This window comes from Quercus suber, unplaced genomic scaffold (assembly GCF_002906115.3).
Source record: "Quercus suber isolate HL8 unplaced genomic scaffold, Cork oak 2.0 scaffold_911, whole genome shotgun sequence".
NCBI classification, from domain to species: Eukaryota; Viridiplantae; Streptophyta; class Magnoliopsida; order Fagales; family Fagaceae; genus Quercus; species Quercus suber.
In genome coordinates this window covers 144057-156039 of record NW_027070335.1, presented here as the reverse complement: position 1 = coordinate 156039, position 11983 = coordinate 144057, and the positions used below count along the sequence as shown (strand labels likewise).

General features: G+C 37.6%; 1 protein-coding gene across 1 annotated transcript; it reads left to right on the top strand.

Moving 5' to 3' along the window:
- The first annotated feature begins 469 nt into the window (after positions 1 to 469).
- Positions 470 to 1366, top strand: LOC112003879 (DNA polymerase II subunit B4-like). The gene is made up of 2 exons (XM_024036103.2): positions 470 to 548; positions 966 to 1366. Exons 1-2 carry the CDS (start codon positions 470 to 472, stop codon positions 1364 to 1366), a joined length of 480 nt encoding a protein of 159 aa, XP_023891871.2.
- Positions 1367 to 11983: the final 10617 nt, after the last annotated feature.

The window sequence follows — 11983 nt, the reverse complement described above, 5'->3', positions numbered from 1 at the left end:
AAACAGGGTAAATTGGCGGCTTGGTCTCGCGGCTTGTCCAAGTCGCGAAATCAAGTCGCGACGTAACAACCTGGCCAACCTGGGACTTTTGTCCTGTGGTGTGACAGCTGGCGCGACCCTTTAGCTTCCCTGCGTGCATCTCACGTGCTTGAAGTTGGCGACTTGCAATCGCGAGCCACCCGCGAGTCCTAGCCGCGAAGCTCTGCTTCTTTGCACATACTTGAGCTTTTCTTCACAACTTCTCACACACTACCCTTACAATAATCCCACCTAAATACAGGGTTACTAAGTGCTTAATTTACAAGCAAATTGGCACGGAATAAAGCCAATACGATGGTTGATAACTTTCAACCTTACACTTGGTTTTGAGAAAAGAGACAAAAAGGTTGAAAAGATCCCTATGGACTTCGATCCCTAAAGCAATAACATTGTGGTGAAAATGATGAGAAAGATGAGTTATTTTCCAGGAATGAACCCAGGAAAGACTAAGAAAGGGGCTGCTGTTCGAGTTTTGACAATTCCTACTGCCACACCACCTTTTAGGCTAGGTTATAAACCTACAGATGATGAATTATTAGAGATGAAAGTGAGGAGGATGGATCATGCAAAGGCTAAAGCAAAATGATTTCCCAGTCCTCCAAAACCCTTGAATCCTTACACTCCCACATTGAATGGAATGTTTGTCAAGGCTGGAGATAGTCAGCCCTATTAGGGATTCCCTAAAGTAAGGTACAATCTTGAATAAAAAACAATGGTGCCTAGATTTGAGTAATTCTTTGATTGTGACAGTGAGCTTCTAGAGCTAAAAGAGGAAGGTACAAATTGGGCCCCAACTGATTGGGCTAATAACATGGATCCTGATGTAATGACTACGCTTTTGGGAGATGCTATCTACAATATAGAAGAAGAATAATATTGTGAGGCTTGCCAACATGCATTGAAAAACCCATATGAAGTAAGAACAGATGATGAAAACGATGAAGGGGGAAAAGCCCCTAGTGATGATGATGATGATGAAGGTAGTAACAACGAGACTGATAATAGTGGTGATAGTAACAGTAGTGTCAGCGGAGATAGTGGGGAAAATAACAGAAATGGTAGTGATAGTGAAAAGAGCAGTAGCGAAGACTATGATAGCCAAGATAGTGGCAATGATAGGGGAGAACCCCCTAGTGATAGAGAGGACGAATATGTGGGATCTTTCTATAAAGGCCATTCTGACGATGATGTGGACTATTATGATGGAGACATAGAGGATGATGTAGAAGCTGAGGATGAAGGTGTAGGAGATGATGTAGAGGCCGAGGATGAAGATGTAGTGGAGGATGCAGAAACTAAAGGTGAAGATTATGATGAATACCCTTAGGGCGACCTTCAGATTGGAGTTGCATTATTGATGCCAGTTTAAAATCAAGCCCTCGATATGACAAGCATGGTAGAGAGATTCTTGACTTAGGTTCATTCCATAATTTAAAACTTGGCTTACTAACCTCGTACACTGAGAAGAAGATGATGTAGATGCTAGACTAGCAACATTGGGCAGAAAGCTAATGATCCACAGTTTCATAAACTTAACTCTAGAGAATCTTGAAGGTGAAGAAGAGAGAATGGAAGGGAATGAATCAAAATACTTCCCCCAATACATCCGCCCAAGCAACAAAGGAAAATAAGATCTATTTAGGGAGTGGATAGACAACATAGAGCGCCTGGATGTCTATGTATTTGACAAGCCCACAAATATAGAAGTTGATGGTGAAGGCACAAATTATTGGATGAAGACCCTAGAGTACTGATGTTGAGGGAAGAAATGACTTACTGGGAGCTAGCTACCATCGTTGAAGCCATAATTGAGTTGAAGAACTGGGCATGGAAGGGAGCCGCCACCCCATGGAAGACCCTCTGGAGAAGATCAAGACCATTGAGCCACTCACTCTTGCCAAAAACATTGTCTCTGTCCATATTGAGTCTATCTCTACTAGTATTGTTATTCCTGTTGAGTTTGTTTGTGACCGTATTCCTATAGAGTCCATTCCTGTTGAGTCTATTAAGAACTCTACTCTTTATAATGTGACTTTTGATTCTGCTTATTTGTTGGCTTTGAATGTTTTTATTTCAAAAATTAGTAAAGAAACTTTTAATAATGAGGAATTAAAATAAGGGTGTGTAGAACCTATAAAAGAAGAAACCTAATCTGTTAACCTGGGAGCTGATGATGAACCTAAGATGGTCCAAATTGGTAACACCTTAACCTCTTCTGAGAAAGATGCATTAATTGCACTACTGAAGGAATTCAAAGAGGTATTTGCATGGTCATATGAAGACATGCCCGAGATTGACACAGATATAGTGCAACATTAAATTCCAATAGACCCTACCATGAAGCTAGTCAAGTAGAAACTAAGAAGGATGAAGCTAGAGTGGACTCTCTAAATTAAAGAAGAAGTTGAGAAACAATACAATGCGGGATTCTTGAGGGTGGTCAACTACCTAGAATGGTTATTAATGTGGTTCTAGTGCCAAAGAAGGATTGGAATGTGAGAATGTGTGTAGACTTCAAAGACCTTAATAAGGTTAGCCCGAAGGATATTTTCCCTTGCCTCATATTGATATCTTAGTTGATAACACAATAGGACATGCCTTCCTGTCATTCATGGATGACTTTTTGGGATACAATCAGATAAAGATGGCTCCAGAAGATATGGAGAAGACATCCTTCATTACTCCATGGGGGACAAATGCTACAAGGTTATGCCATTTGGCCTTAAGAATGCTGGTGCCACTTACCAGTGTACAACCACTACTTTATTGCATGATTTGATACACAAAGAAGTAGAAGTTTATGTGGATGACATGATAGTGAAGTCTAAAGACCATGAAGGACACATACTAGCTTTACGAAAGTTCTTTGAGAGAATCCAATTCTATAAGTTGCAATTGAATCCAAAAAAATGCACTTTTAGTGTGACGTTTGGAAAACTATTGGGATTTATAGTAAGTTAGAAGGGAATTGAAGTAGATCCTGACAAGATCAAGGCAATTGTGGAGATAAAGCCTCCGAGGACTGAGAAGGAGATCCCAGGATTTTTAGGGAGGATACAGTATATAAGCAGGTTCATAGGCGAGCTCACCATGACATTTGAGCCACTTTTTCAACTGCTTAAGAAAGAAGTTCCACGGTGTGGAATGAGCAGTGTCAAGAAGCCTTTGAGAAGATTAAGAGTTATTTGATGAAACCACCAATATTGGTTCCACCGGTACCTAAAAAGCCATTATTGTTATATTTCACGACCACGGATACAACAATGGGGGCTTTGCTTGCTTGATACCTAGAGGTGTCAAGAAAAGAGAATGCAATTTATTATATTAGCAAGAAGATGTTAGCTTATGAAGAGAAGTATTCACCACTTGAGAAGACATGAATAGTGCTTATATGGGCTAACCGAAAAATCAGTCATTACATGCTTTTTTTCAAGGTCTTGTTGATTACAATAATGGATCTTCGAAATATCTAATGGAGAAGTTGATGCAAGATGGGAAGATAGCTAAATAGGTTCTGCTTTTGTTAGAATTTGATATCAAATATGTGACTTAGAAGACTGTAAAGGGAAGAGCAATTGCTGATCACTTAGCCTATTGTTCACCTGAAAAAGCTAAAGAAATCCAATGGGACTTTATAGATGAGGATATCATGGGGATAGAGTTAGAATCATGGAAGATGTATTTTGATGGAGCAATTAATCAGAATGGAAGTGGCATTGGAGTTCTCCTAATTTCTCCAAAAGGGACACATATCCCATTCTTTGGTAGGCTTGACTTTCCTGCCACTAATAATGCCACTGAATATGAGGCTTGCATTATGGGGTTACAAGCAGCCTTAGGTCTTGGAGTGAAAAAGTTAGAAGTATATGGTGATTCAGCCTTGATAATTTCTCAAATTCAGAATAGATGGAAGATTAAGGAACAAAAGCTAATGTGTCATCATGAATGTCTTTAGAAGTTAGCATGGAAATTCGATATGATTCAGTATGTGCCAAAAATGTAGAATCAGATTATAGATTCCTTAGTAACAATGGCATCCATGATGGATGAGCCTAAGGAAGACGAAGCTCGACCGATAGTGGTGGAACAAAAAGAAGAGCCGACTTATTGTATGTCAATAGAAGGAGACGAAGAAATGAATAGGGAAGGTGAGTGGTATTCAGATATCTTACAATACCTCAAGAATGGGACATACTTGAAGTCTGCAAACAAGAATGACCAATTGACTATCAGTAGGTTGTCCACTAATTACATTATTTGTGATGAAAGGCTATACAGAAGATTGTATAATGGAGTTCATCTCCTTTGCATTATTGCCAAGGAATAATAGCAAATAATCGAAAAGGTTTATGAGTCAAGTTATGGGCCACATATGAATGCATACATGCTGTCATGAAAGGTAATGAGACAAGGTTATTATTGGACTACTATAGAAGCAGACAACATAGTTCATGTTCGAAAATGTCATTAGTGCCAAGTCCATAGAGATCTGAAGCACATGCTGCCAATGCCATTACATACCATGACTTCACCTTGGCCATTCTCCACATGAGGGATAAATATTATTGGGAAAATTCACTCAACGACATCAAATCACCATGAATTTATACTTGTTGCTATTGATTACTTTACTAATTGGGTGGAAGCTACCTCATATAAGATTTTGAATTCAAAGAAAGTTGCTCAATTTATTTAGACTAATATCATTTGCAGATATGGGGTACCGCATTAAATTATCTCAGACAATAGGCTGCATTTCAAGGGAGAAACGGAGAAGCTACTTCGACAGTTTAATATTCAGCACCATAAATCCTCACCTTACTATCCTTAAGCTAATGGAGCAATTGAGGCTGCAAACAAGAACATAGGGAAAATTTTGAAGAAAAGCACAAAGAACTACAAGGATTTGCATCTATAGTTACCTTATGTACTTTAGGGGGAATAAGACATCAATTCGGTCATCCATATGAGCCACTTCTTATTCATTGGTGTATGGGAAGGAGGTAGACCTTCACATTGAAATGGGTGTTCATTCATTGAGAACAGTATTGGAGAGTGAAATCCCTAAGGTAGATTAGTTGCAAAGTAGATATGACCAATTATGCATAATGGATGAAGAGAGACTTAAGGCCTTGTATCACATTCAAGTAACCAAATGAGACTTAGAAAAGCCTTTGACAAGAAAGTAAGAGCTAGAGATTTGAAGATAGGAGATTTAGTGCTGAAGGAGATTTGAGCCTCGATAGAGGAAACAAATGGTAAATTCAAGCAAAATTGGGCAGGTCCTTTATCGTCAAACAGATATACTCTAGGGGAGTAGTAAGGTTGATGGACTTAGATGCAAAACCTTTTACAAAGTTGACCAATATGGATTAATTAAAGAAATACCACATCCGAAATGGTAGTCTAAAAATACTGCATTTGATGTGGTTGTAGATTATGTTATTTTCTTTCCTAGGTTTGGCAAAAAGGGGGGGGGGGGGTAGGGTATGTTTAAAACCCGAAATGGTGTGAAATGGTGATCTACGCAAAATGAGAGTAAAAAAAAAAAAGGTGAGAGAGCCTGCTAGGTTGAAAACCCGAAAGGGTGGCCTAGGCAAAAGTTAAGGAAAATAAAATGAATTATGTGATGACTTAATCCTTTTGCCAAGGAGGTATGTTGGAAACCATATTGGTCCGGTCACAACTTACCCAAACCCACCATTTACCCTTCAAATACAAAAGAAAAGAAATTTTTTGCCAAAATTTAATCATTCCATCAAACCATGCCATTACATAAATTTTAAATCCAAACCCTAAACCAAGCCCTAAAAAAAATAAAAATAAAAATAAATAAACCAAACCCTAAACTTGAAAGTCCTAAATAATTCCTAAAACTAAAATTTTCAAACTAACTTTTAAAATAAACATGTTCAAAGCAAAAAGTAAGAGTAATTTTTTCTTCAGTATTTTTTTTCTTTGGTTGTTCGTTGGTTCCATCTGTGGTAGGTACTTCGTCATCCTTGTCTCTCCTTTTGAACTCACAGTTGTTATCCCTGTGGTTGTCTTGGTTATCTTTAAGAAACTGCTTTTTCATGGAAGCCATGTTAGCCTCCTTATCCATAACCTTGATCACCATGCAGTTAGAATATTCCACCATTATCTTGTGAAAGTGAACCTTAACACAAGATTGATCCACTCGGTCAGCCATGTCCAACCCCAACAGCATATTCCTTACAGAAGTAGGAGTTGTGTCCACAGGAGTAAAATGTTTTCTTCCTCTACCACCAGGCATTCCCTGCTCATACTAAAATTATCTCAAGAGTCTATTAGCCTTATAGAAAGTTGACCTCCTTAATCTAACTAAGAAGATGTGATCTAATCTTGGAGATTGCAACAAAGGAGGTGGGCACTTCCACCAATAACAATCCCATCGAATTGAGATACTGGATTTCTTGTTTAGAAATTTCACCTAGTTACTTTCAGTCTAACACTTGGTCTTGAGAATAGCCCTACAATGGAAATTACTAGGACCATAATTAGCAACAGTGGGTGTAGCAATCATGTTCAGTTTTTCCATCAACCACATCTGCAAAGTTAAGGGACTCCCAAGAAATTGTAGTGATTCTCCACCAAGAGATACAGAGTTTAGCCCTAAAAGAGTTTCTGCCAAGATCAAAGAAGTAGGATTATCACCATCCTTAACTTGACTCACAATACCTATGGCTCGAGCATCCATAAAGCCAGGTTTTCCAGAGCAAAGTAAGAATTCTCCATGAAGCAAAGAGCTAAGCCAAATTTTTTTTGCATGTTGTCAAATAGACCATGAGTACGTTTATCAATGAGTCTTGTAACAATTGCACGAAGATTAACCATGTGGCCTTCAATCATGCTACTGGTAATTGAAGTAGAAAGCCTTAGAGCATTAGATAAGATCTCCCTATGTTTGGGATCACAAGAAACTGCTACATATTTTTTGCTAGGCTCATAACCCAAAATAGCAAAAAATTCTTCGATTGTGGGACAAAGTTCAATAGTGTTAAACTGGAATACATGGTCTTCAGTATCCCAGAACTTCATGACAGCAAGGAGAAAATCCCACTTGATCTTGACATTCCTTAGAGCCTTGATCCCCTCTAGCTTGTAGGATGTGAAATTGGTCTTGGTGAAAAAATTAAAGCTATGAACCCATCTACTGATACCATGTGTGATTAAATGGGAAAATTTTTTGTTAGGACATATGTGAATTATGTTAGAAATATATGACAATATAGAATTGGCTAATCCTTTGACAAAACGCACTTTACTTGTAATTGGGTAGATCTAGGATGTGTTTAATATTTCAAGAAACAAGGTTTCAAGTTCAAGTGTTAAAACCATGCAAGTCTGTCCAAGAAACAAGTGAAGAAGTTTTTCACAAGAATATTGTGAATCAAAGACATATGCCCTAGTTCATATTTCTCTTCAAGAAGTTGCTGTGTTTATACAGCGTAGAGTTTTGTAACTAAGGAGCTTAATGATCTTCATCGTGTTAATGAACTGAAGAACTTTGCAGCTAACATCTTTTTCAAGTTGGTGAGTAAGCTGCGTACTAGGATTCCTTTACTTGTAACCACTTGTTGTAATAATAGTGAATTCTCGAGAGTGGTGACATTAAAATCACCCGGTAGGGTTTTCGCCGTGTAGGTTTTCCCCATTCATAAACAAATCATTGTGTCTGTTAAGGCATCAAATTTTCAATAGTAGGGCATTGAATGCAATATTCAATGCGGTTACAAATGAGGAGTTCAAAAAGATATCCTTAACTGAAACTGTGAAAGAAGCATGGACCATCCTCTAGACAACCTATGAAGGAACTAAGTCTGTTAAGGATTTGAAGCTTTAGAGGCTTACTACTAGCTTCGAAGAGATTAAGATGGAGGAGGATAAGTCATTCGATGAGTTCTATGCCAAGCTCAAGGACATAGTGAACTAAGTCTTTAATCTTAGGGAAACTATTCTCAAACCCAAGATTGTTAGAAAGGTGCTTAGATCTCTACCCGAGATATTTCATGCCAAGATCACCACAATTAAGGAATCGAAGGATATTGACAAAATTCCTTTGACAGAATTGGTTGGCAATTTGCAGACCTATAAGTTGGGTTTGACAAGGATAGGGAAATCTAGTAATGGAAAGAGCATGGCATTGAAGGCCAAGAGTAGTGACACTGATGAGTCTTCAGACGATGAAGATTCTAAGATGAAATCCTATACCACTCAGTAATTCAAAATGTTTATGAAGAATGCCAATTCTAAAAGATTTGACAAAGACCATAAGTAGTCTAGCTCGTCTCAGTTCAAGAACCAGGACAAAGAAAAGAAGGATGCTAGAGATGGTGGTTAGTACACTGTTCCCTCAGGACCAAAATGCTTTGGGTGTCAAGGCTTCAGACACATGAAACAAGAATGCCCTACATATCTCAAGATCATTGGGAAAAGCAAGACACTTGTTGCTACTTTGAACGACACCAAGCCTGAATATGATTCCCACAATGGGGATGATAGAATCCTAAATACCTTCACTACCACTGTAAATCCTACTGAAGGGATTGTTGAAGATGTGGATGAAGAAGAAGACTTAGTGGAGTCTAAATTTGAGAAGATGGATGAACAAGATGACATCCACATAGCCTATGCAAAATTATACAAGGTCTGGGAAAAACATAAGAAGTTGTATAGGTTGGCCACCAAGAAGCTCAGTGAAGTGGAGCTTGAACGAGAAGAAATTTCCACAAAGTTTGATAAAGCCAATCAAACCATTGGAGCACTGAGATTTGAGAATAATTTCTTGGCTGAGAAGGCCAAGAAGCTTAAGGTAGAATTGTTCCAAGTTAGAGCTTAACTAGAGAGGATCTCAAGTGTAAAGCTTGACGAGATGCTTAGTCTTTAGAAATCTGCTTCCGATCGAACTAGTTTAGGGTATGATTTCTCTTCTCCTAGTATTGCTTCTACTAGTACTACTGTTTTTGTTTCTCCTACTAATAATGTTGAATCTAAGAACAATGATGTGAAAAATGTGTTAGCTAGTAAGATCGTAGACAAAGGTAAATCTATCTTAGGAGCACCCCCTAAGCTTTATAAGAAAGAGATTAAGAACCCTAGGGCTAAGAAGGGAAACACTCAAAAGTTTAAATAGAAGAAGCAGCATCTCTGTCATCATTATGGAGTAGCTGAGCATACTCAACCTAATTGCTACAAGTGGTTAGCCACTTAACAAAGTTACAGTATGATCTCATCGGGAAACCAAAATTGGTTTCCATCCTCCTTTGCTCCTCTTGGAGATCTTCTCAAAGCCCTCATGTTCCTTTTGAACTTGAACGATTTCAATTTTTCTTCCTTACCACTGGATCAAGGGTTTGCTAAACATAAAGGTTCTTCCAAGGTGTGGAAGGAAAAAGGCTCCAAGTGATTTAGTCACTTTTTCTCTCTCTCCCCTTCTAGTTTTTGTTTCCGCATTACTTGTGTGTTTTGTTTTCATATTTTGAGCTAGTCTAGTTTTATGCATTGTTTTGTTTGTTTATTTTTTAGTTTTGCTTTTTTTTTTTTTTTTTTTTCATTACAATAAAAAAATAAAAATGAAAAATACAAAAACAGTGTGTGTTTTGTACATTAGTCTGTGTACCTTGAGCATTGAAACAAAGTTTTCTAAACTTTTTTTTAACTTAGATGACATCTCTATGCACAACTAGCAAGTGAGCTTTTGCTCTGTTTTGATGAGTAAGTTAAGTGATATTTTGTACTAAACTCTATCACTCTTTTTGAGGGAAGGATAGAAAATTAAGAGAAAGGAATAAATAAACTTTGCCCCCAATCATGAAATGACATCTATTTCTATCTTACTTATCATGTACTTATATCCATGCATGATTGCTTAAAAGAAAAATTTGCAAAGAAAAATAAAAGAAAAAGATTAAAAGCTTTATATATGATGCAAGCTGTTTCTAGAGATGATGAGAGGTTATAGAGATTACCTCAAGGTGATAGTCCCATCAAACAGTTCTGATTGTGTGTGAGTTAAAGTGATTTTCTCATATCTCAAATCGTCATAACATGTAGACACTTATGCAATCTTGTGATGTTTTCACACATAACACGTAATATTATTTGCTGCTTTTGATACATGTGTAAGTATAATGTGATTTGGCCACCACAAGGAATACATGTGTTAATGTATGCTCACTAAATTGTCTTAACTTGTTTTTGAAATATAAAATTGGTTAGACTTGTTTTGTGTGTGTGTGTGTGTGTGTGTTTTGGGATCTATGTGTTTAACATTTTTCTTGATGAGATATGTTTTTGAGAGATTAAAATGTTGTTTGGATACTTGGTTGAGTTACATGTTTAATTGCATTCATGTTTGTGTTTTTCTCTTTTTGAAAAACTGTTTTTAAGCAATTTCGACAACTTCTCGACACCTCTTAACAGCTAGGCTATCTATCAAGCTCTTCAGCTTCTTTTTATCGCAATCTCGATAGTTGCTCAATAGCTCCTCGATCCATCGAGAAAGTTTATGTCTTCTCGATAGATGCTCGATAGCTCCTCAATCCATCAAGCCTTTTTTTGCTATGGACACCTCTGGATATCTGCTTGATAGATGCAACTGTCGAAGTTTAAACCTCAACACCTCTTGACACCTCTCAATCTGTCGAGATTTAAAAGGTTCTATATATAGGATCCGCGCGATCTCAGGTTCATTTTTCTCGGTCTCTCTCGACTTCTGTTGACTCTTCACCTCCTAAAACCTCTCTCTCTCACCTCAAACTTCTTTCCCAAGAGTGTTTTTGGCCTAAAGATCATTTTTTCTTCATTTGGTATGTTGATTTCTCCCTTTTTCTCATGCATTTCATATCTTTTGACCTAACTTTTGGGATTTTTGATAAACTTTGGGATTTTTCAAAATTAATGGAGTTTTTGTGAAATTTTTGGGATGGACTTTGTGAAAATGGTTCTAAATCATCATGCATTGCATCTCTTTTGCATTATGACAATGTTTCATGCATTTTAGATGTGTTTTGACTTTGTTGAAATGATTGTGTGCTGGTAGGTTTGGATTAGGCTGAGCCTATGATATTTTTACTATTGCATATCACATGCTCATGCATTTTCATTATACGAACCTTACATTCTAAACGTTCATAGGTGTTTTACACAGTATTTGAACATTCAATTGGAATCAGAACAGGTGGACTTGTTATGGTTTAATTACCTAAGTGCGATCTTTGACCCCATTAAGATGGATCGATCTCAATCTCTCAATGTTCCACCATATTTTGATGGAAGCAACTATGCATTTTGGAAATTCCACATTAGGGCATTCCTATGTTAAATCGATGAGACTGTTTGGGATGCAGTAGATGTAGGATGGACTAGGCCAGAGGCTGCTAAATCCACTTGGGATAAGGTAGCCCTTGCGGCAGCTAACGCTAACATTAAAGCTTTAAATGGAATTTTTTGTGGTGTATCTCCAGATAAGTTTCACAGGATATCTCACGTTACTGTTGCCAAGGAGGCGTGTAAAATATTGGAGACCACGTATGAAGGCACTAAGAAGGTGAAGGATACTAAGTTGCAGATGTTGACCACTCGATTTAAAGAGCTAAAAATGAGCGAAAATGATTCATTTGACTCATTCTATGGCAAGCTAAATGAGGTGGTTATTGGCAAGTTCAACTTAGGTGAAGAGACGGAGGACTCAAAGATAGTAAGGAAAATCCTTCGATCTTTGTCGGAGAGCTTCTGTGCAAAGGTTACAACAATTGAAGAAAGCTAGTACCTTAATGATATCAAAGTTCAAGAACTAATTAGCTCACTTCAAACTTATGAGCTATCATTGCCATCACAAAGGAAGAGCAAATCCGTGCTCTTAAGATGATTAATGAGAGGGTGAAAGCTCACGACTCATCGGATGAGGATGAGGCGAGAAAGA